The sequence below is a fragment of the Dunckerocampus dactyliophorus genome, chromosome 18, assembly GCF_027744805.1.
Source record: "Dunckerocampus dactyliophorus isolate RoL2022-P2 chromosome 18, RoL_Ddac_1.1, whole genome shotgun sequence".
Lineage (NCBI taxonomy): Eukaryota > Metazoa > Chordata > Actinopteri > Syngnathiformes > Syngnathidae > Dunckerocampus > Dunckerocampus dactyliophorus.
In genome coordinates, this window is record NC_072836.1 from 5505001 (window position 1) to 5531943 (window position 26943).

General features: G+C 42.5%; 1 protein-coding gene across 1 annotated transcript in view; it reads right to left on the reverse strand.

Moving 5' to 3' along the window:
• The window catches only part of plekhh3 (pleckstrin homology, MyTH4 and FERM domain containing H3), a 38164-nt gene that overhangs the window by 9442 nt on the left and 1779 nt on the right, over positions 1 to 26943 (reverse strand). Inside the window, exons 2-7 of the mRNA XM_054759508.1 lie at positions 22603 to 22661; positions 14307 to 14401; positions 8473 to 8655; positions 5416 to 5573; positions 3486 to 3609; positions 1937 to 2234 (exon numbers count right to left, since the gene is read on the reverse strand). Of these exons, the coding sequence (XP_054615483.1) occupies positions 1937 to 2234; positions 3486 to 3609; positions 5416 to 5573; positions 8473 to 8655; positions 14307 to 14401; positions 22603 to 22661 (917 nt within the window). The remainder of the gene's footprint in view (positions 1 to 1936; positions 2235 to 3485; positions 3610 to 5415; positions 5574 to 8472; positions 8656 to 14306; positions 14402 to 22602; positions 22662 to 26943) is intronic.

A 26943-nucleotide genomic window follows, 5' to 3' on the forward strand; every position in this document is an offset into this window, starting at 1 on the left:
TAGTTTTCTTGTTAAATTGTATTTTTAGAATGTGCTGCGGGCCAATATAAAAACCAGCTAAGGGCCGCAAATGGCCCGCGGGCCGCACTTTGGACACCACTGTTCTAACTTCTATAATATTAAAACACACAAGAAATCCAGTTTTACACATTAAAAACCAATGACAGGCATACAGTATACAGTATTGTACTTGCAAAACGTGCAGTTACACAACGTCACGGCTTGACAGCTATAAAAAGGGGGGGGCTTATGTGACCTTTGGCCTTGGGTATGTGGAGGGGGCTGAAGTGAGAAGGGCTAGTAGCCACGCTAATCTGTTTGCTCTGTTTTGCTGCCACGTTATAAATAAAAGCTTGCTTGAAGCAAGAGGAACGTTTCCTTCCTTCCTGAAGAGCTGTGCTCGATTTTCCCTCCGACACGTGTGTCACGATGACACGTAATACTACAAATTTATTCCCGGAAATGTGCGACTTTATTCGACAAAATCTCAGATGATTATTATTTTGTTCAATGTGGCCCTAATACTCCGTCGTAGAAGTGCGCCAGTTGAGACACACCTTAAGCTTTTATGACAACATCCTTGTTTTATTCTTTATTTTCTTTGAGCTGCTGACAAAATGTTCACACGTTAGCTCTCTGAGGACGTTGAGTAGCTTCAAAAGGGAAGAAAAAAAACAACCAAGTTTGACTTTGACCAAGCCCGCCAAACAGGAAGAGGTGTTTCCGCTCCGTGTGAACCCGGGGCCGACCTGCCACTTCCTCCCGGTGGAGCGTCCAGGCCGGGTAAGCGTGTTTGTATTAAGGCGGCGCTTTTAAAACCAGGCAACGCCAACCAGCTGGGCCTTACAAAGTGACACTTGTGAGTGTGAGAGGCGCGAATTAAAATGCAGGGGGGAAAAAAAAGTGATGAAGTTATGAGCTCAGTCTTGCGTAAGCACAAAAGGGAAGGAAACAATTACGTTATATGGCGCGGGGCCCTAAATACATTCAAAAAAGGCGTTTAAAGGCTCAGCCTGATGGAGAGAAAGACACTGCCACAGGGTGGGAATTTGTCCTGCATACAGTAATTAGGAATGTTCCACTCCTATACCCCCTTTTTTTTTTTTGCTGCTTCCTTGCCCACTTCTCCTCCCCGCCAACCCACACATTCTCTGGGGGGGGGCTTCTCAGGCCACTGGTGGGAGGTTTTCTGGGCCCAGCTCCAGCCTTGGCGCTGCCCAGCTGCAGCCTTCCAAACGGATCCGGAGAAAGAGCGTGAGAGCAGCGGCGGCACATATTAACAAAAAGTTATGTGCGCTCCCTGAGCCAAATGGATCATTCCCAGCGCAAACGTATAGATAACGCACCAGCAGCCGTTTCATGGGGGACAGAAAACGTGGAGAGATTAGCGCCCCGCTAATAGCATAGATTAGCATGCGGCGCAGAGGGGCTGATTCAGAGCTGCAAATCCTGCACTAAAAAGACTGCAGACGCTAACAATGTCAAAGCCTACAACAGCTACCATGGCGCCTGCTTTTTCTCCTCCGTCTACAAGCTATTGCTCCAGCTCAGTGTTTTCAGCATCCTTGTAATAACTTGATGTGAAATGATTCAGAGAATAAATTTGACTTAAAAAAACAGCCAAAACAAAGCAGCTATTAATAACATAACAGTCAAGCAAAGTACTGCATTTGGCCTCAATTGAAGATGCTATTAATATACAGTACAGCCAATTCCACTCTATTGACTCAATTCTTACCATGTGTACGCCCAAAAGGCTTCGCTACACATCTTAAACTGCAGCACACTGACAGTTTTCTTCAGCTAAAATGTGACTAATGTTCGCACTTGCATACAGTATTAAATGCACAAAAAGTATCAAAGTGGCCCTCTGAATCTTTAGTTCGGACACCCTTGATCTAAATCAACTGTCGGACTCCACGGAAGCCAAAGTTACCTCTTGAGGTGGAACCTCAGGTACTTGAGGACAGTGGCTCCAGGCAGGAAGGTGCAGCTCATGCACGTGAGCAGCTGCCAGTAGCGCAGGTGGGCGGCAGTGTAGGGGGCGGGCGTGTGGCTGGTCTGCTTGACCAGCTGGCAGTAGACCTCGTCGCGCAGGGGCCGCAGGTCCAGGCAGGTCTGCAGCACACCCTGGATGATGGGGACCGGGTCCCGCGACGACTCCAGCTGCTGCAGGCAATAGAAGAGCTTGACGGCCTCCTCGCGCAATGAGCCGTAGCCTTTGCCGTTGTGGTCTGTATGGCGGAGGATGACATTATATCACACCAGTGGTTCTCAATTATTTTCTGTCATGCCCCCACTGGGGGACATAAATGTTTACAGACTGAACCTCGAAACTTAAACCAGCGAAATCAAAGAAAAAGGAGAGCAGTCAAGCATACAAGCGTATTCAAGAGTCAACTGCATGCTGAGTACAAGAAATTCAAACATGTTGGCAGGTCTGCATTATATTATACAGCACCTGGGATAGGCTCCAGCATACCCACGACCCTAGTAAGGATAAAATAAAGTAAGAAAATCTCAAAAGCTCAGTTTAGCATGCATCCGAAGACTGAATCTCTTTTGCTTTGTCTTTAGCTTTTTGGCAGAAACAGCCTCGACATGGAGCGTCAAGAGAAGAAGGTAAGGAGCACAAGCTTAAGCACACAGTTTGTTTTTTATGTTAGACCAGTAACAGTGCTGAACTTATTTTTACACTTACAATTGAAACAAGTGCATAAATCATTCGTATCAGCTTTCAAATGACTCACCTTCCCATTTCACTTAAATCATTTGGCTTTAAAGTTAAGAATGAGTGTTTTATTGCTTTTAATGTTTATTGTCCCCCAGCGTATTCTGAAAGTTTCATTAATTCTTTAATAATAAGGAGAAGAATAAGAACACATTATCAGGTATTACACTATATTACTATTTGCTTTGCCACCTATAAGACAAACACTAAGTAGTTTTCTTCAGATAGCTTAGCATATGACTGACAACTTCCACTGGACTGGGTCATTGGTATTGTTAATGTACAAAATGTATCAAAGTGACCTTCACATGCTTCCATTTTTAAGTGTCCCTTGGTGGGAAAGGTTTGGACACCACTGATTTACAGCAACAGGGGTTAACTTCTTTTTACACTTTATGTATAACTGTGAGGAATGTGACTTTAAACGTTGCCTTTAGGGTTAAAAAAAGGCTTTTTTTTTTTATGGTGACAGTTTGACAGACTATTTCTATAGCCATTAGTTTGACAATCTGAACTGGACTCCTGGAACCTTGATTGTGCTCAACTTCAGAGGTTCCACTTTCATCTTCGCTACCAACACAAATGAGGCACCCTCCGCAAAAATGGCAGAAATGTTGCACAAAAAATGTTATATTTTGTTACAAAAACATGACGAGGGGCTAAAAACAGAATAGCACTTCCAAGAAGCTACAAAAATGTTTAGAATAATTACAGTGGAGTTGTTTTTTGTACAGAATCTGTCAATCATACTTACATGTGTGCTCCAGGCTGCCGTAGGGGAAGGGCAGCAGAGGGGCGTAGAGGGGGCCCTGGGTGTACTTCAGGATGGGGTTGTGCTGGTAGATGTGCTCCACTGCCTCCGGGTTGAACTTATTCTCCTGAAGGACACAAAAAGCAGCTCTTGTAACAAGCAAAGCATGCACATCCCTCCCCGATGCGTGCAGCCCATGGACGGGCGGGTGATTGAGTGCGTCCGGGGTGAGCGGGGTCCATTCTGACCGCGGTCACAACTCCACTCTGGCAACCTTCAAAGCGGCGGCGAGGTCAAGTGATGACCCGGCAAACCGCCGCAGCTTGGCTGGCATGTTATACTTTATCCGCCCGTGTCAGTGAGGTCGACGTGTTTGAGTCCTTCGAGGAGAGAGAGGACAGATGGCTTCCACGCTACCGCCACGCAGCACCTGTTGCTCATTAGTAACGCAGCCACCGAGACCCTCAAACCCGCAACCTTTCCGTCTCTCTGGCGGTAAGAAACACATGCTCAGTTGACACATTCCTCCACAGTGTTCCGTGCACGCTGGTGACAGCCTCGTCTGCTTGAAGTGCAGGAATGACATGCAGACACGCCACTTTCAACAATCGCAAAAAGATGATTCAATACTACCCCCGTCTTACCTGCACTGATGAGGCATGGCATGCTGCTCGTCAGATGAACATGACAGATAAACATGCCAACAATTTAGGCTCATTATCCAAACCGCACCAAGTATGTTGGCAGAGCCAAGACAGCATCTACGCATGTTTACAACCCATACTTTGCAGTTCTCCTCGTGTCTGGCTGTTCAAGCCTGCAGCGCTGCTTTTAATCATGAAATCAAGATGCATATTGGCATCACTGCATTTCAGCTCACACTGTTGAACAGACAGGACAGCTTTGTCAAGCGCTACACGGGCGTATTAGGGCCCGACGGAAAAGGAGGAGGATAAAATTCCTACTCTTATGTGAATAAAGTCACAAAGTTGTCAAAATAGAGTACAATTTTTACAGGAACAAATGTTGGTAATCATAAAATAAAGCTGTACATTTTTTCTATGAACAAGCCGTAATTTTATGCGAAGAAAGTCATTTTTTACTCTTAAACAAGAATAATGTTGCCTTTTTTTTTTGCAAAAGTTGTATTTTACATGAATCACGTCAATGCAGTAACTGTATTTCAAGCATTTTGTGGAAATTAGTAGTAATTAAGTAGTAGTAGTAGTAGCAGCAGCAGTAGCTAACAAGGTAGGAGTATAAAAAGCACACAAAAACCATTTCATAACCAACCACCATTTCAAAGTAAAGTGCACGATGACAGATGGAGCTGCTTCATGGTGGCTAAAAACCAAAACAGCAGTCTTGTGTTGCTTTCAAGATAAGCGATCATTCCCGTGCACACAAAGTGTCCTCTGTTGGCTCTCTGCTGATTTTGTGCACTTTAGCGTAGTCGCCCTAAGTCAGCTGGGATAGACTCCAGTTAAGAAGGGGATACGCGGTATAGACTTCTGAAGTTGCCCTTCAGGACTTGATAGCTCGGCAGACTTTCCTTGAGATTAGACACTGTGGCTGGATGATTACATGTATAAGCGGAGGACTGCTTATCTGACCCCGTCGAGCCCTCCGCCTCCTCCGACTGGCCCGGGTGACATTCCTGTGAGAAGCTCTCTCTAGCAACCCTGCAGCTAAAAATAAACCTCATCAGCGCGTTTCAGTCCCTTGTGTTTTCACGCGAGATGACTCAGTGCCAAACAATAACTTTTATCTCCACTTTCTGCCTCGGGGTTTGAGCTCTGGGGATAGGATGACATCATCTAGAACAGAAGGGAAACTTTGGACCCCCAGCCCATTGTAGTGATGTGCCGTTTCCATGGCGACAACAGCACGAGGCAACCTCTTATCACAGAGCGAGAGTTTTGTTTGGACCTACCTCGATATCCTGGATGAGGAGCTGGGTTGGTGTCTCTACAGGCGCTTTGGTATCAATGATTTTCTGGATGGCGCAGGCCCAGTGCACGGCCTCGTTGAAGTGCTTGGTGAACAGCCTGTAGCAGTGCTTCCGCCCATACACCGTGATGCTCCAGAAGCCTGGAAGAAGCGCATCCATCAATCATCAATCATTCAGGCTCAAAGGTCAGCAGACCACACCAAAATCAAACACTTCTTCTTCAGTTGAAGTGCCCCCTATGGGGAAATATTAGACATACAATACAAAGGCAGCCTGGCTGATCCGCAACAGTTCTTATCAGGCCTTCCTGTCTGAGGTGGGAGCAAGTCAGCCTCGAGTCTTTAACCTCCAGTCAAGCTTCAAATAAGATGTGCAAGTTCAAGTCAACACCAGATCGAGTCAAGTCCGAAGTCATAGGCTTGAAATTTTCAAGTCCTTACAAGTCATAAGCACTGTTTAGTGTCTCCCAAATAAAATGCCATTTTAAACTACTTATTACATTTGACAAATACAATCAGTGCATATTAAATTGTTTTATTTTGGAAATAAAATAAGGCCAGTGTGACAAGACTTTTAAAAACACATTCACTGGAAATCTCAAGTATTTTCAAGTCATCAGACTACAGTCCGAGTCAAGTCCCAAGTCATAGATGTCCAAGTCCAAGTTGAGTTGCAGGGCTTTGGTGATATTGTCGAGTATTCAAAGTTATAAAAATTGTGACTCGAGTCTGACTCGGGTCTAAGTCACGTGACTTGAGTCCACACCTCTGCTCCCTGCTACGTGACTTGGCAACGTGTGCTCCTTTTCTTGGAGCCCAGAGTGAGGAGCGTTTACAGCTTGGTGCTATTGACATTTGTCATATTCACTGATGAAGGCTAAGTGATGCCAAAAAGGCAGGAAGTGGCCATGGAGGAGTATTTTTAGGGCTACTAAGTACCAACAGTGGCTGGAGAGGACCAGGACAATTGGCCTCGACTGTTTTGATGGTTCCCAACAGAACCATCAAGGAGATGGTTTTGCAGAAGCAAGTTTTGTTTATTTATTTACTTTGGGAACTCAACACATTTGTGCCCTGGGGGGTAAGATTAAATAAGTTCTCCTTCTTTGTACTCCTTTTCAGACATGTTGAGTTGTGCAAGTGCAAACATGTGATGTACCTTAATGTAACATTGTTGAGCGTATTCGAAATAAACTAAACCATTACTACTGCCAGTTTTTATTGGGTGGGAAAATGCAGTAAGACAAAAATGGGGTCACAAGTCTATTTTATTAGTTGCCGATTAATGAAAATGCTGTACGTTATTTGACAACATCTTGCCAAACAGCTTTTAGTTTCATGTTTGTTGCAACAAATGACTGTGTGTTTTATTTATAATTAGCTCATGTGTACTGTACATGTCCATATGTACTATATTTGTTTACCTTTTGTGCAAGAGTACAATCAAAAATTCAGGTTTTTTTTGACAACAATTTCCGTTTGCCCGCGTATCATCTCGCCCAAACAAAGCATTGCGCATGTTGGTCAGCGCGTTCATCTGAAACATTTTGAGTACCTCATTGCTTTTTATTTATTTGTAATTGAGTGCGACTGCTAAATAACCCACCACGTGGACAAAGAAAGTTGCGAGCAGCAAAGCGAGAAACATGATTGAAATCAAGAAAGATTTGCAGTGCAAACAATAACTTTTCCTCTTCCTCCCTCTCTCCTCCTAGCCATCTTCCATACGGCAACAAAAAGTCTAAAATAAAAGTATAACTGATGGTAAATGTTCATTTATTCATTTCATTAGTCAATTATATTCATTTGTCATTGTCTACTGTGTGTAAAACTACAATTATTTCCTAGAAAATGGATATTTAATATTTTTGTGAGTCTGAAACAGTTTTAAAAAAAATAAATAAATGCTGCTCTTAAATAGTTGAAAAGCCAGCATTTCGAGAAATGCTCCAAATGTTTGACAGACAGTATGACGTGCCTGTGAGAAAATTCATGTCACAAATGACAATTCCACAACTTTACAGACTAAAAGATGACATATTAAAAGGAAATATTGCATGATTATTATTATTATTATTATTATTATTATTGTTTTTATCTATTGCCATAATATTACTGTTTTTTTTTTTAAACATAAACATAAACATAAACATTCCAAAACGCACCTGCATTGTTTTGTGACTTGGTTAAATAAAAGTTTGTTTGTTCAGTCATCTTCTCATTGTACTTTTCTTAAAATTATTGTTACAATCTCCTCGTCTCGTCTCGTCGTCGTGGGTCCAATCTCGTGTATCTCATGTCATCTTGTGACACGCCTACTATCTTGCGATGTTGACAAAAACAATACTGGATGATGTCTTTGTCCATATACACATGAAAATGAATGTGCTCTATAGTAATACATCCTTACTATAACACTAAACCGGGAGATTTAAAATGTAAACCTACTTAGTGGTGGCCTACATTTGCAGTCCTTAAAAGGGAACTAACCTTTTATTTCATGACAATCACAAAATAAATGAAGGAAGTCGACATTTCATACAACATTAGAGTGAGGAACAAACGCTTTACAACAGCTAAGAGAGCTCACAACAAAATCCCATAACAAAAGTCCCCATCATGCACGATGAGGTAGTCCAAAATATTTGGACATCATCTCTTTTCTGAGTAGTAAAACCCTAAAATACTCCCTTCTCTATAAACGTTTGGTTTTGCTCAGAAGAAGGAAGCAAGATGCCTGACTGATCACCGAAAAAAAGTTTCTAAACAAACATTTGGACCACACTTTTGGACCAAACACGGTTGGGGTTTCCCAAATATACTCACAATTACAGTGTATGTGGGAACACAAAGGGAACCACAAGACATCACATACATCTGAAAACATGCAAAACATCTGCCTGCCTTGGAATCTCTGAAAAAGTCCAATCACGACACCACAAAAGGCGGGGAAGGAACACGAGGCTGAGCGGACCGGGGCAGCGATTACAGGCAGCATGAGTCAGCGATGCGTCAGTCTACTTAACCATGTGACGCTTACCCGTCTCCTTGAAGGTCTGCTTGTCTGGCCAGATGACGGAGCAGAGGCTGGTGAGGACCAGAGTCCCCAGTCTGCGGGCTCCCTTCTCCGGCCCGCTGTAGTAGTCCAGGGAGTCTTGGCTCAGCACGAACCAGAAGCGTCGCTGCTTGATCCAGTTGCCTCGCACCTCACGTAGCAGCCAACCTAGCGCGAAAATAAGAATCATAAAACGAGGACCATCTCATCTTTTATAGCTATTAAAAGAACATATGCCCCAAATAATGCATACAAGTTCAACAAAACTATCAGCTTTCAATAATAAGGTTAACATTTCAATGACATTTAATCTACAATTAAAATGTCATAATAAAAGAACAATGAAAAAAACAATTCAACATTTTTGGTCTATGTCGAGATCTCATGTATTGTTACATACATGCGAAATTTGAACGTGATTGGAAAAAAAACTGTGACCCGTGTTCTGCACACAAATATCCGACAGCAGTGAACGCCACAGCCCAAGATGAACACAATATTGGAATTTGTTGAAAATTGGGGGTGGGGGGGTTATCGCATTGTAAAATAATGCGATAACGTCACCATTTGTTGATAAGTCGTATCATCGACAAGTAGTTTCATCCCGAGTGGACACAACTGACACGGCAGATGGATGACTATGAATCTAGCGTATCTTAACGTGTTATAATAATAATAATAATAATAATAATATTAATAATCAATACTTTTGACTGTCTAATGACTTTACCTCCAACAAGCACAAATGGCAAAAGACGAATGATTTTTTTCCCAAAATGTCTTTGTAGGTTAGTTAGCAGGATTGTGTAGATGACCAATTTCTATGAAAACAAAAAAGAACTCTACCGTACAGATGCAAAAAATGTGCAATTTAGGGTTTTTCCTTTGGGGGGGTAAATGTTGAAAAATGCCCTAATTTCCTGTGCAAATCCATGTGAGTCTAATGGATCTTATCCAGATTAGTAGAGGTCTACTGGATGCCAAAATGTTTAAGAATCAGATGGGCGTTCTTTTAGCTTGCAGCGTTTTTAGTTGCCTTTGTGTTGTCAGACTATTTCCAAGATAAGCCCCCGAAACAGTCCAGCAGGTAGGCTTGACATTGCAACACACTCCCAATAATCCCAGCGGCTTGTAATTGCCCACAAAGCTAGTGGCAGCAAGCCTTTGAGGGGTAAATGCTAGTGGGGGATACAAATATAGCCTGGCTAATAGCAGAGGCATTAAAGCCTGCAATGCAGCCTGCATAATTACAGCTATGGAGTGAGAGAAAAAGGAAAGCAGGAGTTGTTGTTAGTGTTGGAACAGCGTGATAGACGTCGCTGCAGATGACTCGTGAGTGTGTTTGTTGATCTCACATGCTGAGGGCTTTGAAAGTCAACTTGAAATTGCTCTAAATGCACATTGGAGTTCTGCAATGTGCTGAACTGAAGAACCCTTGCGAGGAGATCCTCTAGAGCAGGGGTGTCTAAACCTTTTCCACCAATGGCCACATAGTGAAAAATCAAATGCTGCAAAGGCTTTGATATTTTGTAAAGTTCCGCCAAGTGATATACTGTATATTTCAGGAAGAAACTGCATCTCAGCTTTGTGATACAGGTGGAAAAATCCTATTATTAGTTTGAACTTTGGTCTTTTATCTTTTTCTCCCCCACTGTGATGAGTTTGTTCTTTTTGTTAATATTTCAAATATTTAAACTTTCTTCTTAAATACTCTTTGTAAATTTTCTTCTCGTAATATGACTGTATTCCCGTAATATCTTCACTTTATTCCCATAATATTATAAATTTTTATCCAGCTGTTCTTTAAATTTCTGCTGCCTTTTTTTTCCAATTTTCCAACGCTCAACTTTTCTGCATTTTTTCTACATTTTCTTTTTTCTTTTTCCAGAGAAAAAAACTAATTTATTAAAATTACTGAAGAAAATTTGTCATAATATTTTGATTTTATTCTTATGACATTAGAATTTTTTCCACAACCTAATTTTCCAAAATTACAACTTTATTCATTTCTAAACCCTTTTTTCCCCCCAACATTTCAACTTATGCACTAAAATTACATTATTTTTCCTCATAATATGACAACGTTATTTTTGTAAAATTACACCTTTTTCCTTGTTAGATTACAATTTTTTTTTTACAATATTTTGACTTGATTCTTGTAAAATTACTGCCAATTTTTCCATTTTTGCTGTAATTTTGTATTTTTTTTTAACTTTTATGTTAAATTATATTTTCAGAATGTGCTACGGGGCCCTGCTCTAGAGAGCTGACACAAGGCTAGCTTCTAGTGGAACAATTCATTCTTTATAATACTGTTATAACTTCATCACGGCCATGGCCACGAGTACATGGATATTTTCCAAACGGCATATTTTCCTCTGCAATTTGGCCTTTCGTTCACAAGCAAACAGGTTTTTGCCCTGAAAAGGAGCTTTTGGAAAGCCTTTCCCATAGTCTGCCTTAGCGTTTGTGTGTCAGAGTGCTGACATAATCCAACATAATAAATGCCGTATATCACATACAACAACATAACTTTAAGGAGTGGGACAGGAGGACACAAACGTTAGCGATGCTAGCATAGCTATGTGATGCTACAGTGCTAACATGACACGCACATTTTAACAGCAACATCCTGCGGCCTCATCTAGCTAGGGGTGGGTCAGAGGCGGTATCGTGTCCATGAGGAAGGAGGTTTTTCCAAGCGTTTGAACGCGTCTTCTCTCAACAGTGGCGCAAAAAAGAGAAGGAGATTATGGATTTTTCTCAACTTTGGTGCTCAAACAGTCTCGAGGGACACACTTACTGCTAGAACATCATTAAAAACTCACTTTTGCGTCATAGGGGAGCTTTACGGGCTCAAAAAGTCAGAATGTGAACGTATCGTCTGTTAGACTGGCAGTGGGCCTACTTGTGCCACGCATGTTTGAACGCGTGTGCTGTGAATGTGGCAATGACGCCATAGCAGCATCACATCTTCCTCTGCGGTTAGCGAGCTGCGTGCCACCTGTCAGACGGCCGCTCATTTCGCCTCCTCTGCTCTCGGTCTGTTTACTCTCATGCCTCTGCCGCTTTTCCATGTTTTCTGTCCTGTCCTCCCTCACTTCCCTTGACGTGGTTTTCCCAGGCGGCGTGAAGCTGCTGGATCCAAAATAAAAATAAAAGACTCGGCGTGTGAGGCAATGTTTCCTGTTTAAGAATTCATCTATATGATGGTCTCATCTTAAACCTACCAAAATAGCCCTACTTCACGCCACATTAGACGGGGACAAAATAAAGACAAGACAGGCTCCTCGCCGTGCATCAGGAATGCAGACAAGACGAGCGGGTGCGAGACATGCGGAGAAGCACACGCCTAAAAACGCTGACGCCTATGTCAGACATGGTATGTCGCACTCTGGTTTGCTGTCACGCAGCTACGAGGAAGGCATAAAGAGACCCCCTCTCTCCAACCCATCTGGATCCCATCATCTCTGTGGCCTGCTAATGCCTTTTCTTGGGGGCCACCCTTAATTTGTTTCATTTGGCACCTTTGACCCTCCCACACAAAGCCCTGCCCCCTCCAGAAGTGACAATCTCATTCTGTGCATTGATCGATTTTACTGCAAAGCTCCTCCTCCTCCTCCTCCTCCTCCTCAGCCGGCAAGTTGCAACATAGCTAGTAGCAACATTTTAAAGAGCATGCAGAGACAGTTAAAAACTGCTGGATGCTGAGCACTCATGATACTGCTAATGCAGTTACTAAAATCCAATCGAGTTAACAAATCGGGCCTCTGCGGCTAATTGAATAGAACCATTAATTGACGCAATTTCTGCAATTTTTAAGAAAAATACCCAAGCCTTGTGAGTTTCATGGGTTCTTTTGGCACCAAAATGAGCTCACAGACGAGAGATTATTGTTGCATGAGCGGAGCTGCCATCACGCGACTTCATTTGAACTGTAAATCAACAAGAGGTATGTCAATAAAGCAATCTCTCGCTGTCACCATGACCTATTTCAGATTGCGGGAGCAATGTTTACACACACATACATATACACTACACACAGGGGAGTAAGCCATGTACTGGACTTATTAGTGCTAAGGTCATAGGGTTTATAAGAGAAGCAGTTTTACGACAGTGTGTGTGCGTGTGTGTGCGTGTGTGTGCGTAGGCAATGTGACAGCCACCATCCAGTCCAAACAGTTATCCAAGCACGGCCTTGAAACAGGGAAAAAATACCCCATGAGCTCATTCCTCAAAAGCGCGACACAGGCAAGACGGCGCTCGTTGTGACGTCGGCAGCCATCTTTTACACGGGCCCACGCAGCCCAGCACACCAGCACATGTGGCCCACAGCTGCTCAGTGACAGCGGTGCTTGATGGGGACTGAGTAAGCTAAAGAAGTCGCTTGAAAAGGGCCATTTCTTTGTTAGCCAGTAGGCTACTTCCTGGTTCACGCTACTGTTTTTCCCCACATACTTTCAACCTTGCAGCTTAAACAATGATGCGGCTAAAAGAACTACAGTTCCCGTGATGCTCAGAGTACAGAAACAGAAAGTCGTGTTTCAAAATAGACGCTAATATCACATGTTTTCAGTCTTATACAGCAATCGTGTTTTAATCTGACAAATATTTACATTTATACATACATTTAAAGTATGCCTCCTCTAGATGGATAGAAAAATACAGTATTAAAAAATACTAACTACAACCAAAGGCACAAATTCCAAAACCGGCGTATTAGTGATTCCAAAAATAGAACGACACAGGAAATCGAGGTCAAAATGCTTGTTAAGTTTTGGAATTTAACCAATATTTCTCGGGAAAAATGAACTTGGGAATTTGAACCGTTGTTATGCATAACGTCCCAAAGCACGGGTCAGAGGATTAACTCCATGCTTCCTTTTTCTTTGGCTTTTTGGCAACAATAATTCAAAATGCCGCCCACACGGCAGCCGAGGGTCCCAATGCCGCTCAATGTAATGGCCCAATAAAAACAATGAAAACCACCACATTTTCGTCACTTTCCATAAAAAAACCCAGGAAAAAATGGCCGTTTGATCACCCTTGCGTAACGTGCTCACCAACTATCTAGCTTAGTTACATACTTACATACATATGGTAGGTAAAGTTTACTTTAGCAAGAGGTAAAGCTAATATATACAGTATATACACGGTGTCCCAAAAAATGTATACATCCTTTAAATACTCATAGCTCAAATGTTTGACCTTTTTTATGAGGACACATAAAAGACAAAGTCTACGCTATAAGATCTGCAACAGTCACTGAATTGAGAGCAGCCATTGAACGTGATTGCACGCAAATACCAAGGGAATTGTTTTGTGACGTGTGCGAGTCCATGTGGTCAGCTGTGCCTGGTCCAGAACGGGCGTCAGTTTGAGAACAGGCGGTGATGAAACAATAAAATGATGTCCGTAAATTGTATTACGTTTTGATAATTGAACGAACTGTAATAAACACCTAGTTTACAATGATTTGAAGTGTTTTATTGGGACACCCTGTAGAGTGCAAATACAGTATGTAAATGTATCAAAGAAATACTCTATTGATCTGTGCTAACAGTAAATCAAAATAACTGTTACTAAATCACACATGAAACTATTTGAAACACCACTACGCTTACCTTTATGACTTTGCTTCCATTTGGCCGTGCTATATGTCTTCCGTATAATCAATGAATAAATCTCCGGATTAAGGTTATATAAACCCCAATTATGCTGTCATTCAAACTTAAAAGTACAACAGGTGATTGTCAGCAGCATCCCACAAGGAAAGAGGTGCGTGCTAGCAACGTGTTTATTTTACAAGTCTGACTCACCTTTGACCAGAATTTCAGGTTCTTCCTCCAGAGCCATTTTGTTCTTCTCAATGATGAGGCTCCTCATCTCGTCGGCCACGTCTGACACACACACTCTGCGTCGGGAAGAGAGACGGAGACACAGAGGAGAATGTAAATAAAGAACTTGTGACTACTCCCTCTCAAGGGAAAGCTAAGTGGCCCAGAGACAGTCCCCATCCCCACCCCACTCCGGTCACTGGAAGAAGGTCCATGTATATCCAGTGTGCTGAGGCCTTACCCCACTTTCCCAAAACGCTGTCACAGCGCTCGCCACGTTTTTATCACCTTGGCCGACGAGGCGGGAAAGCGGCTGAAAATAAACGTGACAGGGCGACGTCGAGTCAGCCAGCCGGCCGGATCGCTTTGGTAGGTTCAAGAGGTCTGCGGCCTTAAGGAGTTGAAGCACTAAATACCAGAAACATCTGTAGATGTCGCAGCATTTCACTCAATATGCTGCAGGTTTTTAGGTGATTACATCACCATATGAGGTCACACTGGGAAAATAATTACAGATCCACAAAGCCCTCATCAAGATCTTTAATTTGAGCTATGACTCTGTGGGGTTTGTCACAAATTAACTTTGAACCTTGCTACTAGTGAACTTTGACCTCATGCCGCCACTCGACGTCATGAAGTGGTTTGATGGTTACATAAAAACTATTACGGCTTGATAAAAACAGATTATCCTTGAACTTAAGTCAAATTAAAATAATGCTATTTGGTAATAGCAGAAAGGACACGTACGACCAAATACAAATAGACGGAGTGGACATTGAAAGGGTGAACGAAAATACATTTCTGGGGACCATAATAGATGAAAAAATGAGTTCAATGAGCTCAAAAATATACAACATAGAGTGGTGAGAAATACTTCAATATTGAATGAAGCAAAATTTGTTCTTGATCAAAAATCACTCCACACTCTTTACTGTTTACGTTACTTTACTACTCTGGTATTACAATATCTAATTTACTGTGTGGAGACATGGAGTAATAACTATAAAAGCAATCTTCACTCGCTAAATGTACTGCAAAGAAGATCGTTGAGGATAATTCATAATGCCGCGTATAGAGAACATACAAATCCCTTACTTTAAAATCACAAATATTAAAATTTGCTGATTTAGTAAATTTTCAAACCGCTGAAATAATGCATAAAGTTAACAATAACCTGCTACCCAAATATGTCATACAATACTTCTCTACAAAAGAGAAATATGATCTTAGGGGAAAAACTAAACTTGAAAAACTTATATGCGAGAACGCTAAAAACCCACAGCACTTCAGTATGTGGAATTAAACTATGGAACGGACTAAGTAAGGAACTCAAACAACGCACCAAGATGAGCCAATTCAAAAAACAATACAAGCAGTTGATGTTTGCAAAATACAAGGCAGAAGAGTCTTGAACTTGTTTTGTAATGCTTGTCTATTTATTATTATTATTATACCAATTGTGAAAACAATCTTAATAATTATATCATCATATTGTTACATTACCTTATCATTATTATATGTCTTACAAAAAAAAAAAACATATGGAATACAGGAAGTGAATAAAATGTACTGCACAAGAGTTGAACGGATGGGGGGTAAGATTAAATAAGCTTTGCTTCTTCCTAATCCTTTTGGACATGTGGAACTGTGAACTGTATTATGTGATGTATTCCATTGTAACGTGCATGTTCAAATAAAATTAAACCACAAACCACGGTCAATCGCAACCAAAAACGAATCAGCAGTGAGGTTATAATCCTACTACAGGTCCACCAAGTTTTAAGACCTTAAAACTTTTTGCCTGTGAAAAGCCCTCAAACCAAAAAATCTATATTGCAAATTCCACATGATTTTTTGTGCTGGTTTGTGCACGCTTCCCCTCTGTTCTCTGTGTCGTCTAATCCTCCATGCAAAATTGCTTCCTGCTCTCCACAGGAAGTTGCCCACTGCACCCCCACTCCCCCACCGCCCTCCCTCCATCACAGCCCCTGTTGGAGCTTCTGGGAATGCGGGGGCGGTAGGGTAGTTTGGTGGATGATGGAGGGGGTGGGTTTGTGGATTTAGCTGCTAGACAGCTGTGAACATCCACCAAAGATTGACCGCTGCTGTACAACATGCAGCTGTCCGTTGGCTAACTTGTTGGCGGCCATCTTTCAATGTCGCTGTACATAAACTGGAGTGTGATCGTGGAAAGTGGACGCCATTTCAATACCAGTCGCTTCTTTATCTGTCGTGCTTTAGAAATAATTAAAGAGTAAAAATCACCAGTAAAACAAAGCCAGACGGATTTGACGGTTGCTGGTTCAATCCTTGGCCCTCATGCAATTGTTCAACATACTGATATATTTCTCCCATCCTTCTGCATTTTTATATTAATATTAAACGTTAACCGCTTCAAATCATTACAACATCGAAATGTTCAGCTGATACCAGGACTTTTCTAAAAACTGTCACATTTTCCATACTAGTATAATTTTCTGTGACATATTTTCCCTTGAAAATGAATGAACAATTTCCATGTCAGCCCCTATTGGTTGAAACCCATTTTACACTAAACATTACATGTAACATTCTGCTGATTCCGAGCACGGTGGCAAGGCTCAAAGCGAAGAGTGGTCCTCTCCTAACCTGATGGTTGCTGGTTCGATCCTCAGTCGTTGAAATAGGTTTCAACACATACAATACATTTCAGCATTCACATGCACTTCAAGAGCATTTAAAGTAAATTTTTTGTGTGTGAAATCCTACTAAATTTGGAGTCAAATTCAAACGGTAGCATTTGGACATCAAGTTTTAATGGTAGTGAAGCTCTCCATGGAGGTCATACTGGTGTCCCGACTAAAAGGTCAAAAGCTAGTTTGGAATCCTGTGGTTCCTTTTATGGCCTCCATACACTAAAGGTCTAAACAATAGAATCATCCCGACTTAGCGATACAGTGGAACCTTGCCACATTTTCCTAGAAATCAGCACGATGCCCCAGCCAAGTTTGCCTTTTGAACTCCAAGAATATTATTATGATGGACGAGCGTGTGTGTGTGCATGTGTGTGTGTGTGTTTTTAAAATAAACTTTGCAGCTTTCCTGCTGGGACTCGGCCTGGTTGCAATCCAGAAAGTAGAAGGTGCTTTCATCAAATCTAAGAGTGTGCAGCCTCTTGTGCTCACTTGTTGCTTTTTTAGATGTTGTGTGCAGAGCTATAGCAAATATAGCACACAATAATCCAAAACACCACAAATAAACACCCTGTCCTGTCTGGACATTAATTTTTATGTACATGTAATCCCCGTCACTGTATGGACTATTATAGCCGGTCTGCAATGCATGCCTCTGTTTATGTTACGGTTATTAACGACCTGGGCTAAGTGGCATTCTTGTATTTCTGTGTTTATTTTAACTCCAATCGAAGAGGAGGAGGGGGATGACTGGATGCTGTGACAGTCTCGAAGCAGTAGGCGGGACGAGATGCCGACTCGGGCTTGTCTACTTGGGCTTTGAGGCGCGTGAGCGAGCTTAAAAAATAAATGCCACTTGGTTGGTGTCTGACTGTGAGAGCGTTTGACAAAAGCAGGGTGCTGTATCTAGAAGAGTTCTTGAATAAATATGGATGACACAGCCATGTTTATTGATTGTGACTGGGGAATGCAGCTTCCTGTGTGGTCAGATCAATAAGGACATAAATAATGAGAGCCTGACTCACAAACACCTTTGGCATGAAGCTGAATGGACACGGGTGACCTATAATGTCACAAATGGACAAAAAGTGTCTGCAGACAAACTCTGAAATCTTGCAGGAAGGCTTCCCAGAAGAGTGGAAGCTATTGCAGCTGCAAAGATGCTGCATTCAAGGAAACTGGGAAAAGATATTTTGACTCAGACAAGGAAATTTAACAACCAATGAATTTATATTTTGTAAACTATAAAAACTTTTTGGTGTTAGCTCATAGATAACATTATTCTGTGCTTTTTTAGACAGAAAACTAGTGGGGACTGAATCAGCAACAGCACCTCTTCTGGTTAAAGTCAGGTAGTGCACCCAATTTGGCCTCACATTATGCAATTAATAGACAATTTGATTTCTGCAGTAAATCTGACATTACATTTTAAGGAAACTTCCAATTTCCTAGTTTTCTGGAATGCATCATTACGCTACATGTCCTGCTAACATACAAGACAGACAAATAAAAACTGGTGCTTTTGTTGACAGTTTAAACCTCGTTGGAGGCCTGCGCACTACAAAGTGATATACAAGTTTAAAGAAGCATGAGAAACAAGAAGTCATAGAAGGAGAGCCACAGCAAGGTAGAGGAGGGGAAGCTGAAAGATGAATAAGTATAAAAGAGGAATTAAAAGAGGAAGAGGGGTATGCTGTGAAAATGCTGAGATAAAATAGCGACCAATGTTGCCACCGCGTGTGTGTGTGCCCTACTTTCTCAGTCTCAGTCTGCTTGAACTAAACACTCACATGCAGCATAGAATACAGCCTCTGACAGTTGGTTACCTGGCAACCAAACTTTGGGTTAGATGGAAAAGAGGAAGACGAGAGAAACATCACGCTATAGAGGAAGGAAAACATGAGGGCGCACACGGCATGATTGTACACCACAAGTCATTGCCTAATTAATCACATATAGAAACATGTAGTCACGTCATTAGGAGCACCTGCCCTTAAATCACCATAAAATGGCTTTTTAAGTGTCCATACAAATAAATACTGCCTTACAGTTCAAATGGGAAATACAACAACTAGAGTAGAAGACATGATTATTATTATTATTAATAAATGTGGTCTGTGCTCCATCTTTCAATTAACTGAGCACATTGTCTGCGAACGAGACACTCAAAGCCACCAAGGGGTTGCGCAATGCGTTGACTGACATGACTGACGTGTCTGCTGTAGAGTGCAGTTGAGTAATTGATTTCAGCCCAAGACCGAATGAAAAGCATGGATAGATGCTAAAATTGACGTTTTGAAAGCAAAAGTGGCGTCCTTGCTCTTGGGCCTGGATGACCGCACTGGAGCGATATGGCTTTATACACTGAGAAATATCAAGAAACTGTTGCAAAATGCCCTTGCTGTGGTAAAACAGCAGCAACATTTTAATCAAGTGTTTTTTAACTATTATTTGGCCGCACGGTGGCCTAGTACTTAGCATGTTGGCCACACAGTCAGGAGATCGGGAGGATCTGGGTTTGAATCTCCTTTGGGCATCTCTGTGTGGAGTTTGCATGTTCTCCCCGTGCGTGCGCCGTTTTTTTCCGGGTACTCCGGTTTCCTCTCACATTCCAAAAACATGCGTGTTAGGTTAACTGGCGACTCTAAATTGTCCATAGGTTGTTTGTCTTTATGTGCCCTGCGATTGGCTGGTGACCAGTCCAGGGTGTACCCCGCCTCTTGCTCAAAGTCAGCTGGGATAGGCTCCAGCATACCCAAGACCCTAGTGAAGATCGGCGGCATAGAAGATGTATGGATGGAATAATTATTATTTTTAAATGTGTTAACAAATTAAAGAAACAATAATCTAAAATAAATAAATAAATTAAAAAAATGGCAAAATTTATTGGGCTCTTCCTTGGTTGTGACCATCCCTTCCAAAATGTTTTGTCAAAATTTGTGAAGTGGGAAGATAAATGGGAAAAAATGTATACAAATATTTTAATATTAGTAACAAAATATTATTAGTTGTTTTTTTTTAATAAAAGCAAAAACACAATTTCAACATTGGTTCTGAAACTTCATTTTTTGGGGATCATTGCCCCACCCCTGCAGAAAATTTGGTGTAACTAGGGGATGACAAAAATGTTGTTTAGCAATAAATCAAGATTTTGGTTTGGTTTAGTCAAGGATGTCCAAACATTTTTCCATTGATACAGGAAAGGAAAAAAAATCTGAGCATTGGGGGCCCATTATGATAATTACTAATGTATTTAATCATTTTTTTAAGTTTTCTTATGTAATTGTAATTTTAGGATGTGCCGAGGGCCAAACAAACAAACAAAAAAAAAAAACAAGCTGTGGGTCGCAAATGGGCGTCGGCCCGCATCTTGGACACCTCTGGGTTAAGTGGGTTTTGCTTATAATCAAATACTGTAAATGGCAATGAAAAGAACCTATAAAAATGTTTCACTGGATTTTACTAGAAGTGCAAAAGCACGAAGCCACCCCTTGAGTGTGCGTGCAGCCTCCAGCTGAAGCCGGGCTGGTGGGAAAATGGGAATGTGATGCTAAAGACTGGGCCTATATGACCTCCTCGCTAAAAATACACTGTTTACCTAAGACCACAGCCAAGAAAAGGGACTCAACGGAGAGGAGAGGAGGGGGAGGGGGAAAAAAAGACAGTCATGTTTTGAGAGGGGAGGGGTGACAGGAAGTGTGTGGCTACGGGAGAGAGTGTGTGATCAGCAAAAAGAAAAAAAAAAGAAAAATGCTACGTTACAAAGCAAAATACTTGAGTGCAAATGAAACAGTGGATCTATACATTCTATATGTGCTGACCTTGTCAGGTATGGGACAGTTGACAGACAGGCATACAGACACTCAGACAGGCAATTAGCAAAAGGGGGGGAGCTGTCTCACACACACGCACGCACACACTAGATACACACTGGCCTCTTTCAGTCATTGCATGCTGGCAGCTGACACACTAATAAAAAAAAAAAAAAACGTTTTGAAGGTCAAACGCTATGAGAGCAGTGGAGAAGTGGCCGCTTCCCTTCTGGTACACTTTGTACTTTACAATTTTCAAATATGTCTGTCAATTTTGACCTCCTTATGCATGATTTATTCATTATTTTATTAATGAATAAGCTATTATCTTTCCCTATTAGAAAACTGTAACCTGGTACGTGTTAAACACAGCAAGTGAACAAACTGATTGCTGAGACATGTTGTTGAATTGCGCAAGTGTAAACACAACGTAGCCTACTTGAAGCATATTTGAAATAAACTAAACCACAACCATAACAAGCAGAAAGCAGCACGGAAAACTGTAAGGATGCAGGGGCCACTTAATAATATTCTTTGCATTTTATTATCAAACTCCCTAAAAACAATCCAAGATACAGCATACGTGGTTCCAAGATATGCTAAGCATTTCCATATATTTAAGAAAAAACAGCTACATCTCTGCTATGTGCTCGATAGGCAACAAACTAGTTACATAGTGTTTAATTTTAATTTGAATATATGCTACAGGCCAGTAAAATATGAGCTGCGGGCTGAAAATGGCCCATAGGCAGGATTTTGGACACCCAAACATACTTTACTGCATTTTTGGGACGTTTCATTATGACACTGTTCATTTCAATTGGCCACTAAGATAAAGCCTGAAGATCAAGGCCACATCCCATTGTGGTGACTAGCCAGGCAGGCCGAGTGGGTGTGTCCCGCGGCGGGCCAGGTAATGTCCAGGCAGCGTTGCTCTCTAATCTCTACCCTCAGCGCCATGATTACAGCCTGGCCCCTTTTGACACACTCCTTTTAAAGAGTTAATTATGACGTGTGGCCCCGAGGCTGTCGCCGCCACACTTTATGACACACATAAATATAAAGTTAACCTCGGTCTTCCTAGCTTCCTTCGCCATTCGTTTGATGGGCTTGATAGTCCCCACAAGTCGAGACGCTTTGTGACTCATCGTCTTTTTGAGTCTGCAGATGTACAGTAGAGATTGTCAAAGAGCGATGCGGGGGTGGTTGGGAATAAAGAGGGGGGGTATGATAACGGCATGATGCCAGAGATAGAGGTTGGCCACATCACTGTCTGAGATCACAGACCAGCACTAATAGCCTGGATCGGGCTTATACACTTAACAAGCACAAAGCAAATTGTAGTCATTTTTTTGTACCTTCGGCAACTTTAGTGAGAGGAAATGCTAAGAAACACATACTGTACTTCTCATTCCCATCCTGGACAACTTAACAGGACCAAACTATATTTTTTTTCTGTCCTAGAACCCTTCACCAGGAGCCGCATTAACCTCTAGTACCTGGAATTGCAAGTTCTGATGTAAACAATTCATGTGTGCCGATAAAGAACTGTACAGTTGAGGTGGACCATTGAAAATCAATGAAAAAAAAAAAAAAGTTCCCGAGATAGAACCGATACCCCAGCGGCCTCAAACCAACACACGTGTACTGTTTGCACAAACGTGAACTTTAAGATACCAGCGATAACGTGCGGCGTGGAGGGAAGTGGTGCGCTTGCAGGGACACATGTGCAAGCCTGTGGTTGACTATGAGTAAGAGAGGGAACCTCTACTTCCCGTGCCCCCCAGAACTTACCCATTTGTCCCATTGGTTGTACGAGTCGGTTGAGAAACGTGAATCACCTCAGATGGACTCTGTCAACAAAAGAAAGCGGGAGAAAAGAGTCAATAACAAATAACCCATACTACTATAGCTAGCTGGCTTAGCAGCTAGTGTACTATTGTAAGTAAACACTAACTATTTGGACTGGATTATCCAGATTTTAACCCCTTTGGTTTCATTCCCTCTATGGTAACTGATATCATAAAGCACAACGATTCCCCAAAAGTAATTTTCCATTCATGTTGTTTCAAGTTTCGTTTTCTGTGTTTTTCATGACGACGACCCAGAAAAACGTCCAATTCCATCATGCAAAACAAGCTTGCCTAAAACATGAGGCATTAGCGCTAAATCTAGTAGTTTTGCTTAGGAAGATTTTGACTTCCTTCTCTTTTGCACTTTGCTCTTGGCAGAGATAATCAAAGAAGTATCCCGCAGGACCGCCACCCCTTCGTTTGTCGTTTTCATCTTGAGTCGGTTGTGCCACGACAGACTCTTACTGCTTGGCTTTCACTTGCAAGGGCAGGAATATAGCAAAGTGAAGCAAAGGCTCATTAATGTGGCAGCGGGGGCGGGAAGGGAACAGAGGCATCATTTGTGCGACTGCTGCAGGCGCCCAAACCAGCAAAACCCCACAGAGCTTCGCTTGAGATCAATCATCCCTCAGAACAGGTTGCTTGCCCAAAAATATCCCAGGTCTGTACCCAACAATCATTGTTTGGAACTAAAACTACTTTAAGCCTGATGACAACAAAGCACAACACTGCACTTTCCATAGCATACCATGATTGTAAATACATGTTACTAATCAGCTCTTGACATCAAACCTATATCTACTTCCTGATTTCCTTGCCTGAATCACGACTCAAGACATCACTTTTGACAATATTCCGGCCTTGACATTCCCAAGATAACCTTGGAAAACCCCACAAAACATCATAGCTCACTTAAGCACAATTTGGACTAGTTCCCCGGTGGGAAGGGCAGCACTGTCTTTGTCCCCATGGCCTGACTTGTAGTCTCTCTGAACCGCAGCCTTGGACCGCTCCTGCGGCCGGCCCAGCCCAACCCAAGCCGAGGTCGCTGGTCTACCTGAAACACTATCCAGGTCAGCAGCACTAGGCCCCCCCCCACACACACGCCACATTTTACTACTGGGCAAACTAGTCTAAGTATAGCCCTTTGCCCTGCAAAAACACCCTGTGCTTCTTTTTAGATGGCTCAAAAATAACCAAGACTAAACAAGAAGAGTACATTTATAGGCCAGCATGGAATCTGTGATGTATTTATGAATCGGACGGGCCCGGGTGCAAAGGGGAGTTTGAATAAGCGATTGAGTTAATGTTCAACTCAGGGAGAGGTACTGTAAATGTCAACGCAGACAGCCAAAAACAACTGAACCATGTCAGAGAGGCGTCCTGCTGCAAATGGTAAAAATGTGTATAGTAATTCCCTTTGCCCATGCATGTTAGCTATAAAAGATTGTGCCAAGTTGACGGCCGATGAGAAACATACATCCATGTCTTGAAAACAAGAAATTAGTGCTAGTCACGACATTGATTTTAAAGCCGTGATTCCATAATATAAACCAATCCATGCGTCAATAAACCAAAGGCTCAGGTTAAAGGGTTTCAATATTGTGTGTAATTCCAAACAGAACGTGACAATGCGCAGTGTAGTCAGAGTAGTAAATGGGCTGTGGGATGAGGAACAAGGATAGCGTGCGATGCAGAGCCTTGGCAAAAGCTCTCCCCTTGGACGGGCCCGGGATGAATCACTCCAGAATAGAGCAGGGCATGGAAGGAGAGAGGGAAAGATGCCGTGATGTGTTTCGTCCCATGGCTGTCTTCCATTCTGGCTTTCTTCCCTCTTCCCTCCTCCCTCTTCCTCCCAACTCCGGTCTACTCTCCCGCTCTCTCTTTCCAGCTCTCCTGGGAGGCTGAGTAACCATGAGGAAATGCTTGGGCTCAGCCAGTGTCGGCCCGAAGAACAGATGTGTGGCCTGGAGGTGGTGAGGCGGAGACGCAACGAAAACCAAATATAAAACCAGAGCAGCACGACGACTGCTGACGATAGAGGGCAGCAGCAGCAATTAGACTTCTATGGGCCTTGGTGATGCCATAACGTGTCCTTTTCCAACAGGAAACCTGGTTGCGATGCTGGTGGTAGCTTAATGTAACACCCTTGGCAAAAAAGTACAATGGTTCCTTTAGTCCCTTAAGGAACAATGATTGCTAGGTGCAAAAAAAGTATTCATTCAGTACCCCCGATGCTTCCTAATTGTGCCCTTTTCTACAGGAAGCCTGGTTGGAATGCTAGCATAGGTGACATTGGCGATTTTAAGAGAACAAATACATTTTTGCTCGGTGTGACTTAAATAAAAGTGACCATTGGAAAATATCAATCCCAGAACTCCTGCTTTAGACCCTTAACGATCAACGGTACCTGGGGCTTAAAAGGTATTTGTTTTGCATCCCTAAAGTGGCTTAATGGTAGTTTAATGCAACGTCCTTAGTGAAAAAGAACAATCATGGTTCCTTTAGACCTTTGAGGAACAGTGTTACCCAGGCCTATTTAGTCCTGGGACTCATTTTTTTACCCGTTTACTTTACAGTTGCTCATGACTGGGGATGTTCCTGCTGTTGATGGTAGTGCATTCAAGGGTACACAGTCTTGTTTTTAGGCCTCAAAGATTCTGCATCTGTACCCTGGATTTTGATTTTTATAGTCTGGAATAATCTGTACCTTTTTGGTGCAAAGATGTGTCTATGCTCGTGAGAAAGTAGCTAGAAAACACAACAGACTCGAGCTCCACATTTGGTGGTAAAAAGAGACTTAGTGCTTCCTGTCCCATCACTTGGGGTGTTCAGCTAAGTGCGACTATTTGGGCAGCTGTTGGAAAGCTTTTAAGGAGGACTGTAAACATGCAGGATGGGGTTCAGGCAAACCAACTCAAGCGTCGTCATTATCGGATTGGTTTAAAGTGCCTTGGGTGCTCCACATGTTGGCATCTTCTGGCAACTAGCTGCCGGAGATGGTGGTGAGGGTTCTGGCTGTTTTGACAGTGAGAGACTCCACCAGAACTCTGTGGTCGCCCATGTCGTATTTCAGCACTACAAGGCCTAAAATACACACATCCAGGGAGGTCTGACCTGCTGTATGAAAATGTGTGGAGGAAACAGAGCTCCGGGCATAGGCGGAGGAGCATGTGGCTCCCGAGGGACTCACTGCCTGGGACGGACTTGGACCTGCCACCCAACCCCCCCTCTGTTGACACCATGGAAAGGCAAACACTATCAACTTAAGATGTGTGTATACTAAGGGAAGGGGCTAGCAGGGGGGGTGGGGAGCATAACAAATTGTGTCGGTTGAAGAGTAGGTCAGCTGATGAAATTGGCTTGGAGTTGTTCAGCTGTGGTCTTAATTGCGGGCTCGCTGTGAACTATTGACTCTGATACGAGATCCGGGGCAGTGACTCAGGCCGGGAGGAAACTGGATTAGAGGAAGTGCATTGATTGCCTGTAAGGAGGAGGTAATCAATAATCAACTACAAGCATATAAATGTCATTTGTGTCTTATCTACTCAGCGCAAATTCCCCCGAAATGTGTAAAAATTAACATTGAATTCCACAGAAGCAAAGATACTTCGGTCAATAAAGTGGTTCCTTCCATTAAGGTCATCTGATAAAGCCAAAGCACACAAGAGACAATGCGATTAAGAGCAGGGATGGAACACAGTCGTACAATTCGGAATGCAGCCAAAATTTGCGGTGAAACTTTCCATAACACTTTCAAGTTCAAACTACCGTCACGCATGGCTTCACTCAGAATGTGGGCATGTGATGTTAGACCCCAGTGTACCTCGCTGGAGCTCAGTTCAGCAAGCATCCGAAGAGCAACTCTAGGCATGTGTTGTGCTTTTTCTTTGGCTTTTTGTGCGACACGTATTCCAAAAGCGGTGTGAAGGACGCACACAGGAACCAATGTGAACTCAGTGGGCTCACATTTGAAGCACTAAGTCTCACAAAGGCCGTCACCTGTGACCAACGTTTTTGTTGGTTTTATGTTTTAAATCTTTTTACGCTTGTGTGACTGCTAAAAAGGCAAAGATGTCACTGAAAATATGTGCCTATACAGTTTTAAAGGGCTCATAATAGCCAAACCAACAAGTGCATTGCACAACACAGCAGCAACAGAACCAGTCTTGCAATAGCGGTTGCCTACAGCCACTGCTGTTGCTGCCAATGTTTTTGGACCTGGGTCAAATTAGAGACGCCATTGGCAAGTTGTGTTGGTAGACCATGCACCCGGCGACTA